The sequence below is a fragment of the Heteronotia binoei genome, chromosome 5 (genome assembly GCF_032191835.1).
Source record: "Heteronotia binoei isolate CCM8104 ecotype False Entrance Well chromosome 5, APGP_CSIRO_Hbin_v1, whole genome shotgun sequence".
NCBI lineage: Eukaryota > Metazoa > Chordata > Lepidosauria > Squamata > Gekkonidae > Heteronotia > Heteronotia binoei.
Window position 1 is genome coordinate 74,886,818 of NC_083227.1, and position 21,045 is coordinate 74,907,862.

Sequence of the window (21,045 nt, forward strand, 5' to 3'; positions counted from 1 at the left end):
ATGATACACTTAGAAGCAATAATTTTCCTTCAATACCCCTGAAATGAATATAAAACTGATTTGCTATAGAAAGGCAGACAGAGTTTGTTTATACTGCCAAGGATGAAACACACTGAAGATATGGGCCAGAGACACAGAGGCATCATAGAGCGATATATTTAGGGAGCTTTTCACACTCCAAAGACACTGGTCCCAGCTGGCATCCATAAAGGCCTGCAGCCACGGGAGGGGATAGTTGTGGAGGCCCTGCCCCAACATCCAGCTGAGCCCCCTAACTCAGGGCCCTGACCATTCAGTGCTGCTGCCGCCATTGCCACTTAAGCACCTCAGTGGTTCCTTCCCAACCCCACAACTTGCCTTCTCTTCCTGCTCTCCCAGCCTCCACCTCCTCCCTCCCCTCTCCTTTCTCCATGATTCAAACTGCACGGGAGGGGCAATGTGAGCAGCCACTGTGCTCTTGCGAAATTTAAAGGCCCCACCAATCAGCTGCTCGACGAGTCTTTCAATAGTGTGGGGAGGGCAGTGGCTGCTCCTGAATGCCCTCCTGCACAATTTAAATCACCCGGGAGGAAGGGGGAGGCCTCCACCCTCGTAGTTTTCATCTCCGCAGCCCCTCAGGAGGACAAGGAGGCAGTGGTGGGGGAGAGGGAGGGCTGTTTAAATCACATGGGAGGAACAGTAGGAGCAGCTGTGCCTCCTGTGGGGGGAGGGGGTTGCTAAGAGCCCCCCAACTTTTGCTCATCCCCCCTGACATTAGAAATCCAGGCTACGGGGCTGCCTCCATACTTACCAGAGTAGTGGGGGGGTCAGGGCACAGGTCACATAGGTTAGGTCTGTTTCTTTGTCTCCTCTCAGGACCCAGGTTATAGGTTACTATTTATCTATATCTGTGTCATTGAGACACAGACACAAACACCATATATCCATTGCCTAGGTACCCAGTATTATTCTGCAGGTAAAAGTGTACGTAGACATTGTCCATTGATATGGCTGTAGAGATGTTCCACTGTGGGGTAATCAGGGGCAACTCACAGTGGTTTAAAACCAAACCTGACACTTCCAGAAAAGTAATGATTTTTAAAAAATATTAGTAAGTCTAGATATGAGTAAACTTACTCCCACCCCTGATAATGCTAGTATCTCAATTAATTCTATGGAATAAATAATTATGGTGATAGTATGCATGCATACACATTGATATTATGGAATAACATGATGTTCCATTTGGAATGTTCTTCATCAACTGGTCTAATTTTTGTTCATTATCTTAAGGAACAGTTAACCTCTTTGATTCCTCTTGCTGTCTTGTGTACGAAATCTGAAGTATTTCTGTCAACTCACTAATGAACTTTTGTCAACTAAACCTTCCCAGTCTTGTTTCCTGTTTTTTCAAAGGAAAATAAATAAATGCAAACATAAGTTGTATTCAGACATCACAATAAACTTATTTCTTCATGATGGGCAGAAACACAGCTTGTTTGCTATACTTGCTGTGTTTCTTCCCTCTTCCCCTTGTGGACCAAGTATGGCCCAAACCTTCCTATTATGGGAAAGAGTTGGAGTTCAACTGCAAGCTTCTTAAACCAAGAAGTTTATCATGCTCTGCCTACAAGGAGAAGAAGGAGAGAACAACTGTGTATGTCAAATGAGCTGTGTTCATACCAGTCTTGAGAAAATAAAGTTTGTTGTGGCCTCTGAATGTGCCCAATGTGGCAAAGACTTAATGCAAAGATTACTATTAGGATCCATTTTCTTACAAGAATTTGATCCTACATTGTTTTATTCCATATATTTACCTTTAATTGGAAATTAGAGGAAAAAATGGGTAAGAATTCAAATTAACAACCATTTTCTAAAATGGGAAGAAAATCTGGATTAAAATCCAATGGTTAATGATTCTGGAGTATCACGGAATCAAACATGATGATTTAATTGGCAGATTCCTGGAACAAACTAGATGTCACAGACCACAGGGTCTGACCCTTGACTGCTGATATGTCAAAAAATAATTTGGCCATTTAAAAATGCCATGAAGGATTGGGCTGACAACAAGAGAAGGGAGATTTTGTGTTCCCTGCCGTCACATCTTTTCAAGTGCTGAAATGGGCACTTTCTTCTGGCCTTCTCCTGTACATCCAAGCCTTTATCCTCAGAAATTTGCTCATTTTTATTCATTATCTGATAGGAAAATGGAGAGCTAGAACAACAGAATAAGCATTTATTTATTTCTACATTTCTTTAAAATTTATATTCTATCTTTCCTTGTGGTTCAAGGCTATAATTTCCTAATGCTGTGAATGGGAAATCCATTTATTTGCTTTCTCCCCTTAGGAATGTCTTCTAATCTTTGCAGATGCCTATGAATGCTAAATCAATCATTAAACCAGTGACTTATTTTTGCTTCGTTGTTTGGTATAAGCACTGCAGGTGTTTCCTGAAGATGTAATTTTTCAGTACCACTATCAACTTTAAAACATATTTATCCTTTAACTTTTCTATCACCACCATAATAGACTTGTCAGCAATTGGTCCCCCCCCCCCCCGAGTTCTTATTTGATCCTTTGCATCATATACACCTGAATGACTTTATTTCCATGAAATTTCCACAACCAACAGGAAGGACTTCTCTTAGGCAGTATCACTATTTGCAGCCTGGTCTTTTAACTTCTTACAGTATATGTTCACACTATGATATAATGTGTGCTAAAAAGAAATCTTAGAAAAACACACTGAACCGACACCAAGAAGTAGCACCACCAACTGAAAATATACTTCATATATCACTATGTATCTGATTCTGCCCATGCTACAGTTAAACATTAAGGTGTCACAAGATTACCTCTTTGTTTATATGTTTTGATACATTACTTTGATTTAAAAGAACTACCTCACTGGAATGTGTTGAACCAGAATGCGTTGATCTAGAAATACATTGAATCATTCATAATAGTACTTGAACCCATGTACTGTTATTGAAAAAATAACTTTTGTTTACTTTTATTTTATTTAAAAGAACTCTCAGCCTATTGACTCCTAAAGTGGGTAACGATTAATGAAAGTTTCCATAAAATATAAGTGCAACAATAAATAGTTAAAACAGTAGTTTAAAATAACTGACATAGTTGCAGCAGCACGTTGTTTAAATTCAATTATACCAGATTGCAGCTTATAAAACGGAACAATAGCAGCTGTGACAACACAAAGCAGAGTTAATTAAAAATCACTGTAAGAGGTCAGTATTCCAGACAAGACACGAGTATACAATAAAGGAACATAAAACTTACAAAAAGGGTCCTACTCCCCATTTCCTTCTCAGAGAATGTCAACCATCAGGGTCATGTTTCCAAACTCAGACCTAAAGCCAACAGGTCCAGAAAACTGTCTCCAATAGGTCTAGAGTTCCCAGCCACCATTGGCTCAAGCACCCTGCCCAAACAGGATCTTTGCTCATCAGACGGTGTTTAAAAAGACAACCCACGATGAAATTCTTCAGAATGGATTTAGTGACCAACATATTCAAGCAATCAGAGCTACTTACTCCTTTAATAAAGTGTTTGTAACCCCCTGGACCCATCCAGGCAGTCCTTTTGGTCTAAATGGGATAAGCTTTGAAGGGCAAGAGTCTATGTGGTTAAGTTAAACTTTTCCAAGATTTCTCTTTAACTGACAATTATATAAATATGGCAGGAATACAGTTTTCTGGTCACTGACATCTCTTCTGAACTCATCCCTTCTTGTCTCAAGCAAGCAGTGACTCTATATACACAGATGAGTGAGGGCTGAGCAAGTCCTATATGTGGGGATAACAAAGAGCAGCTCTTTGGAGCTAAAGATGGGAAACCTGGAGGGAGGTCAGCTAAGTAGGAGAAAGAGCAAAAAGGGACACCTGTGATAGCAAAAGAGGAAAAGATTGCTTCATTTTCATTTATGCATGGTCCTTGATGCTTTATTGAAAACCAGTGTGGTGTATTGGTTAGAGTGTCAAACTAGGATCTAGTGAAACCCAGGTTCAAATCCCCACTCCACTATGGAGGCTTGCTGGGTTGACCTTGGGCTAATCAGTGTAATTTACCTCACAGGGTTGTTGTGGGGATAAAATGGAGGATGGCAGAATAATGCAAGCTTGTTTTCGGTTCCAACTAAGAGTATATGACATATATAAATGACTTATTTTCAAACTGGTACAGCAATGCACTTTTCGAATGGCATATGACTTTGAAAATAGGTTTAGGCCTGTTTCAGATGCAGGTCTGAATAATCCTCCTAAATGTTCCTCATGTATAACAGAAAAGGACTCAATCTAAACAACTAAAAACATGACTTGAGAGCCGCTTTATTCTGTACATTACAATATATAAGTAGTGTGAGTGAAGACAACAGAGATTTTTTTTCCCAGAGGCAAATTCAAGCTTAATGACACAAACAAGAACTAGAAATGACTTACCACATAGGAGAATCGCTCCCTGGATTTTCCTTCTCTACTCACATTAACAGTCACTGCATCAGAAAATTCTTCTGCAGATTCTCCAGTCCAGCATACAATTCTATGAGAAATGAGGATCATAATTGATAGAAGATAAATGTGGCTGGACTGTAAGCAGTTCCTTATAAAATCATTGATGGATTTGTTGGGCTAGGTCAAACAGGTTCTAACACTACCAGCAGAGAAGCCATATAGAAATTCAAATTAAGACTTTTGTCTGTCTGTCTGTCTGTCTATCTGTCTCGGTATTGTATAACAATTTTCCACAGAGATACTATTCCCATGTACCATGCAGAACTCCTGTGCACTAGAAGCAGGTTTCTGTTACTCTTCCCATTACCCTGCATTAAAGAAACAGAGGACTGCCACATTGGGGAGGGAAAGCTCCCACTACTGTCAAGGAAGAATATACTTCCAAACATGGCACTATCAAAAAAGGACTCACTTGTACTACACACAGTTTAGACTTCATTATCCTCTTCCTCCATTCCTTATGCAAATACTTTGACCATAATCCAAACAGTCATTTAAATATTCATATAATCTTACTCCTTGATGCATGGCATGAAGTAAGCTTCTATTAAGAGATCTATAATCAAGGTACCAATTCCTCACTAACTACGATGTTCATGATGGACTGAACCTGAATGCAATCGGAGAAAACTTGGAATCAGGGTAAAGAAGGAAGCTGACTGCCTGACTCTGTGCTGAGTTTTAGCTACAGTGTCTGAGATCCATTTTTGAAATTTAATTTTAGTATAATGGCCACAACAGTTGGCAGCAGTAATTTAGTAGTAATTTAAAAGGGATTACAGATTATAGATAAATAGTGTTTTGTGTGTGTGTATATATATAAATTAGAATAGCTGCTCGCTCCCACTTTCCTGCTCTTGCTGTCCACAGTTTGTAAAAGGAAGGGGGAAAGAAACATTTCAAATTATTTCAGCCCTCACCAGGCACTGCAACCACCAACCTTCTGAGCATAAGAGAAACACAGAGGTACAAAACACAAAAGCCATGTCATACCTTTTATTAAGACCAACCAAAATTAGATCTCACATCAGATGCATAAAGTGAACAGTTATAGCAGATATAAAATTCTCTAATGCTATGGAAATTAATTTGAAGGGGGGGGGGGAGAAGTGGCCACACAGGAAGAAATGCATTTTGGTGGGAGTATCCCAGAAGTGGCATCATAGGAAGAGGCATGACCTGGAAGTGATGTCATGTTGTGCTGGCACTTGATATTTGATCTGGAAATGATGTCACAGGATGTGACATCACAGGATGCAACAACACATCCTTGCTAAGCACCCCCCCTTCGTTAATTGGGTTTGCCTCTGTCCTTTATAAAGTTTATATCTCTGATTTCTGGTATTACATATTATAACATACATGGCCCAGTCCAACAGAGTGACATTAATGTCAGATCCAGCCCTCATAACAAATGAATTTGATACCCCTGTCCTAAACCATTTGGGACCAACATATCTTTGGGACAGTCTCTCCCGAAGAGCACTGCACTCAATGAATAATAACCTCCTGGTGTTACCTGGCCCAAAATGCATCTGTCTGGCTTCAACTCAGTCTAGGACCTTCTCAACATTAGCCCCAGCCTGGTGGAACACTCTTCCAGATGAGATCTGGCCCCTGCAGGACTTAATGCAGTCCCGCAGGACCTGCAAGACCAAAATGTTTCACCAGGTGCAACATTAGCTTCTAGTTGATCCCTTTCCTTCTCTCCAGCCACCAACTTTGTCGTAATATTAGTTGTAATATCCACCAACACACATGACGAAAGCTTGGAAATTATGCACCTTATGTGCCATCTGTTTAATTATTCACTGATTATTAATTATTGGAATGGATTTTAATTGATTTTGTATTTATTGTTTTTTAAATTTATTGTTTTAATCGTTGTTGCACGCCCTGTGGCCTGCTATGCAGGGGAGGACATGTTAGAAATCAAATCAATAAATAATTACCTGCTACTAGTAATGTAAAGGTCTAAACAGAAACATTTGGGAAGGGGGCAAAACACAGACTTTCCCCCAAAGATTCCCTCCCCATATTTTTACAATTGAAAATTTGGGGGAAAATAGGAGTGGACCTGTAAAACAACTTACACAACATATTTTCTCTTTTGGAATGATTGAAATGATTTTTAAAATAAGGTTTAGCTTATTAAAAACCTGTAGCATTAAACATTTTATGTGAAACAACTGCAACATTAGATAATGATTATTCCTATGTATACTGCAGATATTGGGAAGGGGCTCAGAAGTAGAGCATTGTTCATGGAATGCTTGCACAGTTTTCCTATATGCAGCTATCTTTTGAAGGTCTCTTAGGCTTTTTTGAGATTACTTCATTGCAATGCAGGCTTCAGACAATCACCTCAAGTGGTCTCTGAAGCCTGTCTGGTAGTGATAACAAAGAAGACTTTACGAAAAGTAATGTGAACGTGAATCTCATGGAAGGTTTGACAGTGCCTGGTGGCAGTAAAGAAGTTTCTCAGCTGCTGTGGGCAGCAGCTGGGCAAGTTCTGATTACATTTGCAACCCTGAGCTGCTGAGGGCATCTGAATGAGACAAGACAGTTTTATTAGCATGTCATAGAGATCAACTCTTTGTACAGGCAGCTTACTAAGAAGCCAGTTAAGTCTTTGTCATTTCTTTGCTTATTTGAAGGAAGAATCCACCCCAAACAGAAGCCTTCTGAAAAAGCAATAACTCAAAATACATCAGCCTTTCAATATTATGTGAAAGTTCCAATCAGAATCTATTGCTGTGGAATAAATTTCTTGGAGTGAGGGGAATCCGAGCAACATGTTTCTCTTAGCTCACAATCATTAATGGATTCCACTCTTGTCACTACTGTCTACATATAAAAAGCAGATTATTTCCTACACAAAAGTAATGTTCATCTATTATGGCAAAGCCTGTTCTCAGCTATGTTTCACATTCAGGTTGGTTCACTGGATCAGAAAGCAAACAGTAGCAGCTCCAAGTAAGTACTGGGAAGCTTGCTTATAGTCATAACTGGATGTCTTAGTCTCAGGTTACACATCCATGGAAATCTATGCAAACATCCACACAAAGATGTCATGTTCCAGATCTCTGAAGAAGGACCACTGGAAAGGACCCATCAGCTGAAACAGGAAACAATAAATGATTTAACTCCCTTCCCTTTGGCATGCATTTAAATCATTCAGATTGAGTTACTCACTCTTCAGAGACTACATATCTGTCCTGGAGTGGTGAGCATTTCACATTTCCTATCCTGACTGCATTAACGACATCACTAAACCTGCGGCCCAGATTTCTTCCTCGTATTGTGATTAGAGTTCCTCCTTCCAGGGGTCCATTCAGGGGCTCAATCTACAGGTTAAAGAGAATTCGATGAGAAAGACTGAAGACAAAGAGAGAGGAGGGAAAGGTCACTTTGATTCCTAAATGTGATTCCTGCTAGGCATGGTGCAATAAGCAAGCCATGTGCTTATGATGCATTCCTTGCTTCAATTTTATTGATATTGCAGCTTTTAACCCTGAGGTACCTTTCTTCCCATATGATTTTCATACAACACTGAAAAAATACAACCATCTAAATTTAAAACATAGCACAACACTTAAGGAAAAGTAACAGGAACAAGATATAACCGACATAAAACTAGGGAAAATGTAGCATTGAGGGCAACTTCTCCATTAACACCTGCAGATCAACTTCTGACTAGGGTCATTAAATGTTACCACAATTAATAATGCTAATGTTAATAGTCATAAGCTGAATGCCAGTACCTTGCATTTATGTATTCTGGCCCAGTTTTAATTCAGAGAGAGGGCTGCTTAATTGTCACAGAAGAGCCTAACTGGATGAGATGCTATAGAACAAAGTTAGAGTTCAATGGCACCCTTAAGACCAACACATTTTTATTCAGGGTACGCTTTTGTGTGCATGCACACTTCATCAGACAAAGATCCATGATCAGTTATTCACAGGTTGTTTTTTTGTTTTAATCAAGTAGCAAGCAAGTGGATTTCTAGTTTTGATGGAAGCTACGTGGCCGGGGGCAGGGGTGTTACTCTCCCATCTCCTCACAGTTTTAGTAAAGTAGACTACCCACCCACATGCTGTTATTAGCCTTACAAAAAATAAGACTGGCAAATGTTAGGTGCCTGTTTCCCCCCCCCCCCCCATTCAATGAAGGGAGATGAGTGTGTGTGGCAGGGTGAAAACTGATTTCAATTAGCAAAATCATACAGGGATGGGGGGGGGGGGGAGACATTTTTCCCATGTGGCTGCAATTTGAGTACTTGGAAGATCTCACAACATATCCAGTTAGAATGGGAGATTCTTCATTTAAACACTGCTATCTAGGACTTGCTGCAATGGGACTGGGGCAGGGGTTAAATGTTACGATAGCTAGAGATTGCAATGATACTTTACTGCATAGTCAGGGGAGATTTTCTTTGTCACTATTAGTTCTGCAGTTAGCCACAAAGCCACTTTGATTTCATTGGACATCTGGTCTAGCTTAATGCTTTACATTTAGAAAAGGCCTTTTTATTGCAACCAACCTATCAGAAGAAGGGGAAAAAATCCAAAGGCAGTGAAAGCCACACAGGAACAGCAGCCTTCCTTCTTCAAAGTGCACTTAGAGAGACTGCGGCTTGCCATTCACTGTAGCTGCTGCCAACATCATATGACGTCAGCCAAGGGGCAGGAGGTCAAGATTGGAGGCTCCTTCCGCTAAGCTGGTTAGGGCTGATAATGTCCTCATACCAAGCTCAGAGCCCCTTCCCAATAGAGTTGCAGTTGTCCTCCTCTTCCCCAAGACAACTCTGTAGACACTAAAAGAAAAGCTTGTTCGTTTTTTTCGAAATGGAGAATTTGGACTGAATGTACAATATCTGCTAAGGAAATAGCATCCCTTAGCAGATAGCATTCTTGTGGATTTTTTCTCTCACTAGTTGTTTTGGCAGAGAACTGGAGGGTAGATTTCTACACAGTGGAGTGGAGCATGCTTTTTGTTTGTTCTTGTATTTCTCTTCCAATGTGAGACTTATGACAGTACAACTGAGAAAGCAGATAATACTTCTGTGTAACAAAATTGTGTGTGTTCCATGCATAGACTGTCAGTAGTGACGATAATGATGAAAGTACACTAATCTTTATATATGGTGGGAAGTCCCAGCTGGATTTGCACTGATGGATAGACACATATGTTCATCATATGTATGTGGTGCATACATAGCTTCCTATGCTAAAGAGATAAACATGAATTATGACTAGATTTGAGCACAATGTTTAAAAACTTCTTATCTAGATATAACTTTAATAACTTGGGCTCTTCTCTAAAATCCTGCACCTACCCTGTTTCCACTTGGATCTGCTTCACCTCCTTCCTTCCCTTGTTACAGATTTGCCCCCTCATCCTCTGGCTTTTTTGTTCCCTCCAGTGTTCCTTCCTGTCCATCCCATTGGTCACTCACCCACTGGGACTTCCTCTCTAAGCTGTTTGCCTGCCTACTTCACTTTTCTTTCTCCCATCCTCAGATCCTGCAATGTCTCCTTTCTTTCCCTGGCATCTCTCTGTTCCTGCTTCTCCTTCCTCCAGTTTACTATGGCACTGGTTAACAGGCACCCTGTCAGTTTACTTTTGTAATTCAAATTGCAACCTAAATTTCTTTTTTTCTCTGCTGCACTTGGGGTTTTAGCCCCCCTCTTTCTTATTTTTCTGCAAACCTGTAGTTTCTGTTGGGTTATCATAAGTCTGTTTCATAGCCCTGGCTGGCGTTGTTGTACAGATTTTTTGATCTGCATGAGGAGTCCATACATGGCTATAAGATATATAGATGAAACCAAAGTTCTATTTATGCCTACAGCAAATTTCGAACCAGTTTTAATGAAGCTAGGATTCCATGAATAACATGGCAAAGTGGGCAGCACTATTTTAAACCTCAGACTCCAGGAAATAACTTATTTGAAGTTTGCAGAAAAGGTATTTATTCTTCACTAAGGAATCCTACCTGAAATGAACTTGATTCCATTGTTTACAGCTACTTTAACATTTTTCTTAGTGTGCAAGTTGTTGCCATAACCTCTATCAAAGATAAAAGATTTCTCAATTGTCCCCTGAGCCAGTGTCTCTCTGTCACTTTTTGTTGTTGTTTTCAAACCTTCCAGCTCTTTAAGCTTGCTGTGGCAAAATGACGTTGAGTATAATTTTCTGCATTGCACTGAGGCCTTACCTTCCTAATCTCAGGAGGAGGGCACATGCCTGGTATCTGAAGGGATTCAGTGTTTAGTCTGCAACTAGAACTACTTTCACTCCAAATGCACTGATGACCTAGATCTCTTCTCCCGAGACACTGAGAACAGTCAGCACTTCCAGTTGCACAATTATAAATTTCCACTAGGGAGAGGGAAAAAAGAAATATTTTTAAAAAGAGACATGCATGACCTTGCTGAAATCTGGGTATGCAAGAGCCTCACAAACACCCATACACAGACTCATGGCTATGCAACTCTTAAAATTCAATGGAGGAACAGAAGAGTTGGAACATACAACACTTTGCTATGGTCCTAAAGATTTCCTAGAAGTTCTGGACATTAGTTCCTACAGTAACACAATTTAGCTCTTAAAAAGATCACACACACACATCAATTTTCAATTTATACTACATTTTAAAAAATACTCTGGACATCCAGATGAGATTAACAGTGAGATCCTAAGGCGAGTTATTCCTTTCGAAACCCACTGACTTAAATTTCGCTTAGAATTGCAGAGATAGCACTGTTCAGCTGACTCCATTGAACAGATAGCACTGTTCAGCTGACTGTACGAGTGAGCATGCGGCCGGTGCTCCACAGCCTGCTCTGGCTGCCTATAGAGTACTGGATTTGCTTCAAGGTGTTAGTCCTGACTTTTAAAGTCTTACGCGGCCTCCTGGGACCAACATACCTGCAGGACCGTCTCTTCCTATATATACCCCAGAGGTCGCTCTGTTCAGCCTCCCAAGATCTTCTGACTGTCCCCGGCCTAAGAGATGCCCGTCTTGCCTCTCTTTCTCAGTCTTGGCCAGTCTTTCTCAGTCTTGGCCCCAGCCTGGTGGAATCAGCTCCCTATGGAGATCCGGGCCCTACCTGGCTTGCTAGCCTTTTGTAGGGCCTGTAAAACAGAGCTGTTCCACCAGGTTTTGGGGTGAAGCGGCAGGCATCTATTCACCAAATCTGTTGGCCTCTCCTACTGTACTGTCCTACTGCGCTGTTTTGCTGCATCGTATTGTTATGCTGTCTGGTCCTGCTGAACTATTCTGTTGGACTGAATATTGAAATTGGTTTTTACAGTTATGCTGTTTTATTGTTATGTTGATTTTATTCTGATTTTATTATTCATGTTGTGCTCCGCTCTGAGCCCTTATGGGGAACGGGCAGAATATAAATAAACAGATGATGATGATGAACATATGAAGCTGCCTTATACTGAATCAGACCCTCGGTCCATCAAAGTCAGTATTGTCTGCTCAGACTGGCAGCAGCTTTTCAGGGTCTCAAGCTGAGGTTTTTCATGCCTACTTGCCTGGACCCTTTTTAGTTGGAGATGCCGGGGATTGAACCTGGAACCTTCTGCTTACCAAGCAGATACTCTACCACTGAGCCACCATCCCTCCCCAAATAATAATAATAATAATAATAATAATAATAATAATAATAATAATAATAATAATAATAATAATTCAGTTAGCAAGACAATCAAATCAGTTGTTTTCAAAAGGCAAACTATGCTAGTTCAATGAAGCAAACATTTCACAGTCCAGTCAAATATCTTGGTATTTTTTAAAAAAATCTTATTACTCTCTGTGTTCATAGTCTTGTTGCCTTTTTTATGACAGGTTCATTTGACCTTCTTGATCTTATATCTTTTCCCTTGAAACACAAAAATCTCATGAATCAATAGTGCATCGTGCCAGGGAACATTATTTTCAATACATGCTACAGAACAAAGTTAAATAATATAGAAATCAATAACCAGCTGGTGGTAGGGATGGGGGAATCTGGATTAATCAAATGGGTAAACGTAGTACAGAAAACAGCTTTAACCAAACTGGGGCCTCTAACACAATGAAAACAAGAATCACCCTCTTGGATCAAATCAAAGGTTCATCTAGCTCAGCATTCTGCCTCAAACAGTGCCCCATCAAATGACTGTAGGAGGTTCAGAAGCACAAAGTGTTGGAAACAGCAATCCCTTATTTCCTGCAGTTTGGTCTCAGCATCTCATGATCATTGAACATGGCAGTCCCATTTAGGCATTATAGCTAATAGCTACTGATTAGGCCTGTCCTCTGTGAATTTTTCAAACTATCTGAAGTCACAAAAAAGATGAGATAAAGATCATGGATCTCTTTCTGCAGTCTGCTTAAGGAAAATTGCATGGGTATGTAGCTGGGATTTGGACTGAGGCCACATGTGGTTAAAATCTTCAGCCACCACATGGTTTTCCTAATCAAAACTGGGCTTTCATGGTGGAAGGTTTGAAAGGGGAAAAGATGATATTGTGAAGAATGTTTTTTCCCTTAAAAAGGTAAGTGCAGAATGGCAACCATAGTTTCAGTGAACAAAACTAAGTCGGCATTGCAGGATTAACACCCTTCTCTTTCTTCCCACACAGCTTATCTTTTACAGTCAAGTGGAGATGTGTTATCTTCATCATGTCTATTTCTGCCCTGAGGGCTAAGCTACACACTACCCTAGCAGTGTAGTTGCTGCCACCAAGCTGTTTCAGCATAGTTTGTGCCTGTGCCACTCTGCCCAGGAGCTCTGCTCACATTGCATGGATATGCCTGCAGTGCTAGGCCATGTGTTACTGGCATAAGCATAATTATGCCATACGGCTGAACCATGCGTGCAGAATGTTTTACACATTGTCAAAATGGTTTGTGAAGCAACTGCGATGAAGTTGCTCAGCAGGAGGAACTATCAAGATTAAGGTGACATAAACCTGCTCTCACCTTAGCTGGATACAGATGGGCAGGGGTTTTTTTTGCGGGGGGGGGGGCAGCCACCCATTGCAGAAATAAGCCAACATAATATAAAACACCTTGGGGCGGTCAGAAAGGGTGAAGTCTGCTGCTGGAATGGGCTGGGTTGCATGCACCCCGGAGGAGCGGTCACACTGCATGTGTGCTTGAACGCTGCTTCCCTGGCACTTCCTGACCATTCAGACAGCCAGAAAGGTGCCTGGGAAGCACTTCAGTGATCTGCTAACACTTCCAACATGATAGCTTTTTGGACTGGCATGACAAAGGCGGGGAACAAGGTAAGGGCAAGAGCAGCACAAGACCAGGATGTGCGCATTTGGACACATCTTTTTGATCCAGATGTGGGCCATCCCTGTGGTGGCTTATGCTGGCCATCTGTATCCAGCCCTAGTCATCGTCACACAATTCCATGAGTCTAATTCAGAGAACGCTAGCCCCACTAATGTCCTAGTGAGATGAAATGAACAGATTTTATAAAGCAACATTAAATATGGAAAGATATCCAGTGCATGAGACTAATTAGCTGTACCTAAATTAAATTTATTAATTTCAATGGGACTTTAGCACTACTCATTTCTGGAGAATCAGTGCCCACTGGCTTATTATGCAGTAACTGTGCCCTGAACTTTGTCATGAATTTCTCAGTAGCTTTCGTGGAGTGCCTTTGGCAAAAGCTTTTTGAAAATCTAAGTCTCTGATAGATACCAGATCACCCCTGTCTACATGTCTGCTAACACTCACACAGAAATCCCAAAAAACTGGCAAGGTAAAATTTTGTAGACGATTCTCTGTCAGTGAGGCAAGCCTTGTTCTTCTATATATTTATCAGTTCTAATTGTAAAAGCTGTTAATCAGGACACATGGACTCACAAGTCTGCCATTTTCTGGCCATCTTCCAGCCTTTTCATCAGCGGCCTGATTTTAGTTGAACTTAACTCTCTCCCAATGGGGTTGATCCAACCATCCTCCAAGGAGCTTCCCTCCAATTTAAGCAACTCTTCCTTCAAAAGAAGAGCCAATTAAGTTGGAGGAAGGCTCTTTAGGCTCATGGAAGCCCTCAGACTTTGCCCAGGGAGCGGTTTGATAAGTTCCACTCCACTAAACCCAATGGAATTTAACAGTGCTTAACATTAGCTGGATCATGCCCTTTGATCATTTCTCCAACAAGGGCAAAAAAATCTCTGTTCTCCCTTTCAGATGCTAGATATGAAGGACTGAGTGAGTAAGGGCATTTCCTACTACATATGTATCCAGTGAAAAGAATATAATAAATATAATGAATATAAATATATAAATAATATGGCACATCATAGAAAAGTACAAAATGTGTGTGTGTACAATGGTTCAATCTATGGCCTTAATCACTTGAGAATTGGTGATTCCAAACCTAGTCCAGAGGTTCCCAACCTTTTTCAGCCTGTGGGCACCTTTGGAATTCTGACACTGCCTGGCAGGCGCAGCCATAAAATGACTGCTGCAGAAAAAGACGTCAACCACACAATGGATGCTGCAGCTGGCCTTCAGGCACACAGTAAAGATCCTTGGTGGATAAATAAAGGTGGATGTTAGGCACATGGTGACTGGGGACAGGGTTTTTGATATATCACCTTTTTTTTGCCATTCCACACCAGACACACTTGTATAGCACCAACAATGCTTTTTTAAAAAATTGTGTGTGTGTGTGTGTGTGTGAGAGAGAGAGAGAGAGAGAGAGAGAGAGACTGCACCTGGAAGTCATGGGGACCTCTGGTGACTGACCCCTACTGGGGGCATGGAGGATATTAAGAAATATGGCTGAATAATGCTGCACCTGCCTCCAGGCTCTGGTATTCTAAGAAGGTCTCCCATCCAAGTACTTGCCAGAGTCGACCCTTCTTAGCTTCCAAGATCTGACAAACTTGGGCTTGCTTGGGCTATTTGGGTCAGGGCTTACAATAATGCTGTCCTTTAAATGACAAGAGGGTGCAATTCTAATCAGAACTTTTCAGAGCAATGTCTGTGTGTGTGTGTGTATGAAGCACTATCAAGTTGCTTTTGACTTGTGGCAACCCTATGAATTAAAGACCTCCCAAACACCCTGTTGTTAACAGCTTTACTAAGGTCTTCCAAACTGAAGGCGGTGTCTTCCTTGATTGATAATACTGGATTTTCATTTCATTGGTGTTGATGAAGTAAAAATATCCTAAATAAATAAATAAAAACAGGTGGACCTGCAACTGATCAAGAATGGTGCTTCTTGTCATCTTGAGCAACACGGCATACCAGGATCACTTAACACATCTATTTTAACAGTTAAGGAATCCTGAATATGCATTTATATTAAAATATATACATTAATAATACACTGATGAAACACCAGGATTCTATCATCTAGTTTTTATTTATTTTTTAATAGACCATGAAAGACTAAAGTCAGCCTTCTCCATTGTATTCAGTCTTTCATCAGGTTTGACACATTATTATAGAAGAGAAGCTCCAGCACTATGCTGTGCTTTTCAATACGCTGTTTTGTGTTGGCTGCTTTGATCTTGGAGTAGATTGTATGAAACACCATAGAAACATTCTTCCACTGATGTTCTTGACTGGGGGAAAAAAGCCAGTTTGCTGTAAGGCTAGAATATCAGACCAGGATGGGAGAGACCCAGGCTCAAATTCCCATTTTGCCACAATGTTCACTGGCTGATGTTGGGCCAGTCAATCTCTCACAGCCAAGCTTACCTCATAAGTTTATTGTAAGGACAAAATGGGGATACTGTGTGCTGCTCAGGGGCCTCTTGGGGGAAGGACATTACAAAAATGAAACTGAAATAGAACAGAATCACAACCCTTAAAATGAATTCCTGGGGATTTCTAAAAGGACATTCAGAAACAAAGGCAGCAAGAATTTAGATATAATAGAATATGCAAATCACAGTGAACAGAATTATTCCAAAGTGAAGAAGGATTACAGTCTTGATTGGTTTTCCGTAATCCAAAATCAGGTATGTAAAGGGTTAGCTGAGAGTGAAATTTAAGAGACTCTTCCAGGAAGAGTCTTCCTGGCTCTAATTACTGCTGAGGGCTTTGTCTTAAATTTAGTTATCTTGGTTCACATTGTTTTCTATAGTATTTTCGAGTGCATGGATTTGATACATTCTACTAAATAGCCATAGGTTTAGAAACATCAAAACCACAATTGTAAAAAGTAAAAAAATAGAGTATATTTATTTCACTTGTGTAGGAGCGGAATGGAAGGCAGCATGGTACAGCCCAATCTCATCAGATCTTGGAAGCTAAACAGGGTTGGTAGTTGGAAGGGAGACTGCTGAGGAAGACTCTGCAGAGGAAGGCTATGGCAAACCATATCTCTGCTTCTCATTTCCCTTGTAAGCCCCCTGCGGGGGTTGCCATAAATCAGCTGCAACTTGACAGCACTTTATACACAAAGAGAAGAGTGGAATTCCATGGATTTAATACTCTATAATGGGGTCATTCTAGAATTCTATAGAGTGGCCTCTATTAAAAACCTCTGCTGAAAAATCTGCATGAAAGTGAACAATCACCCTATCTGGAGCTTATTATTTCCCCAAGCATAGTGGGAGGCCATGAAGCACAATTCACTGCTGCAGTGTGTATCAAGCAAAGTTGGTGAGGAATTAATTCCTTGTGTGGTGCTTGAGAACTTTGCCTGAGTGATCCTCTGCATGTGTAAACAGAGATTAGAGGGAAGCATCTGGAACAAACACTCCTATCTTGTTCTTACAAAAAAAAAAATCAGAGTGTCTAATACCACAAATTAAATACAACTATTATATCCATATATACATAAAAAACAAGACTCAGAAATATATTTTAAAAATCACCTGCATGCAAACTTCACCAACTTTCAGATTTTATCACTCAAATAAACAACACTTCAGTGTCCATTACCTGTTGTCAGAAGGCACTCTGGATTAGCAAGGTCTTATCTGGCTTTTCTGAACACTAAGAGGTTGGGATTAGTTCAAGAGTTTTGTTCCCAGTGTGGAGGGGGGAAGAGGGGAGAGATATAAATGCTCTATCTCTCAACAGAGCTGACCATAACGTTCAAGAATAAGGGATGGTCAAGAGATGGGCTGACGTAAGTCTGCAAATGGGAGAGGTGGTCCTTCAGATATGATGGACCCAGGTCATGAATGGATTTGAAAGGTAATAACTGGCACCTTGAACTGAATCCAGAAACAAGAGCCCTGTTGGATCAGACCAGACAAACTGAAAGCCAGTACAACTGCTTCAAAATTAGGAGCTCAAATCTACTTGTACCAGTAAACAGAAAAGTAGCTGCATTTTGCACTAGCTGAAGCTTCCATTTTCAAGGGCAGCACCACACAGCACATGTTAGGTAATCCATCCTCCAGGAACACAGTGGTAGATCTTGCCAATCACTGTGTATATATATATCTGTGTGGCCTAGATGGATACATTTGTCTGCACTTATATGCTGCATATATGAATATTTAACAGGAGCTGGATACAGATGGGCAGTTTGGGGCAGCAGCCACCTGTTGCAGAAGTAAGCCAGCATAATGTAAAGCACCCCTGGGAGGTCAGACGGTGCATGGCCTGCTGCCAGAATGGGGACAGGCATGATGCCTTGGAGGAGCAATCACCCCGCTTGTGCACCTGAATGCCACTTCCCTGGTGCTCCTCGGTTGTTCAGATGGCTGGAAAGGCTCACAGAAAGCACTCCAGCAATTTGCTACCACTTCAAATGGGGTAGCTTTTTGGAGCGGCATGCCCATGGCGGAGAATAAGGTAAGGACAGGAGTGGGGCGGGACCCAGGTGTGCACGTTTGGACACACCTTTTTGATCTGGATGTAGGCCATCCCTGTGGCGGTTTATACTGGCCATCTGTATCCAGCCAGGGTGTAATGACGTTGCAGTCAAGTGAAAGAGTGTACGGGTAGTATGTATATCCTGTTCTTGAGTATTTGCAACTTGTAACAACAGTGCAACTCCCTTTGTGTCCTCTTGCATTGGTTTGTACGCAGGAGCAAGATGGATACTTGCATGCATGAGTAAAAGGAAAACTGCAAATAACATCCGATCATCACATAACATTTGTGAATGTAAACTGTATGAGTTGAAACTTGTCATTTCTCTGATTTTAGTAGAATGCACAAAGATTTCAGCAGAGTTGTAAAAAAAAACCTGTTAGTCCCAAGCTCACCAGATTGTTGGAGCTCCTTTTAGAATAGTGCACCCTCTCCAAACAAGAACAAGGTAAATATAACTTTAAAGCAAACCTGTCATCATCTGCGGAGTGTCAATAAATCTACCAGGCTTTTCTCTCAGTTGAAGGTTTACTGGAAAGAGGTGTCTTTTCTCTGAAGTGTAAAGCTGTATGAAGAAAGAGTTATTCCATTTACTAAAACACCAGACCATAGTGGCAGAATCAGCTGTCATTACAAAAGTACAAGATGCTTCTTGAAATATGGGGTTCAGATTTTCATCAGGGCAGATACTGTTCTACCCTTGTAAACTAAGTCTAGGCAGCAGAGAAATCACAGTGGAAACACAGTCTTCTTGTGAAAACCAGGAAAGCAATTTTCTTTTACCCAAGGACTTTGTTATAACCAAAAGAAGCTTGATTTTTGTAAAAGTTTAAGAGAGAAATCTTAAGCAAGTCTACTCAGAACCCTACACAGGCCTACTAAATCAGGCTTACTTCCAGAATAATATCCTTAGGATTGCACTGTAAGGATCTTAAGTGTGACTGTGAAAAGCTTATATGTATAAGAGGTTTGGTTCTTCTGATCATCCCAAAACATTGAACCATTTATCATCCAGTGCCCTGCGTGCACATTAGAAAAAAATGAACTGCCAGTCGGATGCGAAAATTGAATGGAGCTAGATCTCGACAAGAATTGAGATGGACAATCTGACTGGCCTGTGACTCTTGACACGAGAACATGCAAAACCGACTTCAGAAGTGATGAAATATATATACGTTAGTAATGAACTTACCAGCACATTGCTACACAGAACAGAAGATACATTCACCCACTGGGCCTCAAAAATCCTGTCAGCTCCAAAGTGACATTCCAAAGGCATTTCCTAGACAATGAGAAACAGGGAAGAATTTGTGACATGATATCCTTTTATGTTTTTTCCTCCCCATCAGGAACAAGAAACGAATGGTATAAGGGTCTCACTTACTGCTATGTACTGCAAAAATAATAACAATGATCAATGCAGTTGATAATCCAAATAAACTTGATGAAAGAAGCTATAGTAAGCCTTTTTTAGGCATTACATATCTTGAACACTACATTGTAGTTAGTCACTGTTATTATTTTTAAAGACAAAAAACTGTCTCCAGGATTTGAAAATGTTTAGACAGTTTCACCTTAAATGAAAGAAGATAATAGCCTGAATAAGGCAGTGGTTGATTCTAAATAGCATAACTAACAATTATTTGTTTAACAATGTTTATTTGTTTAACAATGTACACCTCACTTCTCTCAAAGGTCCAGACAACTAAATAGTCATCTGTTCAGCTTCCTATTCACAGTTGTGCTGAACAAAATATCTGCATCAAACCTATTTTCCTTTGCTCTGATTACCCCAGGAGCCACATTCTGTTCTCAGTTATGCTGAAATTCATATCCTGTGCAAAGAAAGTGTATAGCCACCTTGCTCATTATACTATTGCTCAAATACTATTTTCAAATACTATTTTCAAATAACATTTAAAACCAATAACAGATTTTATAAAGTAGTTTTAAATGTTAAAGGAACACCAGATTTATGGCAGGAGCTTACTAATTCACCAGCAGCTGAAATGCTTTCTTTCCCAAACACTTCACCTCAAATGTTTTTATCTTCCCAACTCAACCCATCCCCTGCCATTCTTTAATACAGCAGCTTCAGTGGCAGTACCAGTACCAAAAAGCATTGATTTCACTACCTGCCACTTAAAGCACTTTTGAGCCTCTCCACTGTTGTTTATGTATAAAAAACAGAAATGCAGTTTTAGAGGGGCTCATACTAGGTTTTGAAATCCATGCATGAGGGTGGATTTATAGTTAAATTTCAGCTTTCCTATATTTTTGTGTTACCTGTGAACAGATGCCTTCTCTCAGAACTGCATTTCTAGTCTTACACATATTGTTTCTGCTCACTGTACCCCATCCCCTCGTCTGAAGAAGTATGAATGCATGTGAAAGCTTACATTCTGAATAAAACTTTGTTGGTCTTAAAAGTGCTACTTTGTTCTACCTGCTTCAGACCAACATGGCTGCGCACCTGGATCTATCTATATATTGTTTCCTGCAGAGCCAGACACACTTCAGAATGCCCCCCCCCCAAAAAAAAAGATTAAACTCCTTCCTTGAATGAAAGTGACTCTTTGGTCATTCTTAACAACTAAGGCACAGTTGCTCTTGAAAGCATCCTCCTTTTTCATGATTGTGAGCATCACCTTACAGTCACTTCCTTCACCTTTCTGACAAAGCAGTTAACAAAGCGTTGTAAATTCCAGCAAATTGGCTTTTTAA

General features: G+C 40.6%; 1 protein-coding gene across 1 annotated transcript in view; it reads right to left on the reverse strand.

Moving 5' to 3' along the window:
• Window positions 1-21,045, reverse strand: part of PLXND1 (plexin D1) — a 208,835-nt gene that overhangs the window by 94,869 nt on the left and 92,921 nt on the right. Inside the window, exons 10-14 of the mRNA XM_060239643.1 lie at window positions 19,514-19,603; window positions 18,793-18,886; window positions 10,735-10,898; window positions 7,712-7,863; window positions 4,445-4,544 (exon numbers count right to left, since the gene is read on the reverse strand). Coding sequence (XP_060095626.1) covers window positions 4,445-4,544; window positions 7,712-7,863; window positions 10,735-10,898; window positions 18,793-18,886; window positions 19,514-19,603 — 600 coding nt within the window. The remainder of the gene's footprint in view (window positions 1-4,444; window positions 4,545-7,711; window positions 7,864-10,734; window positions 10,899-18,792; window positions 18,887-19,513; window positions 19,604-21,045) is intronic.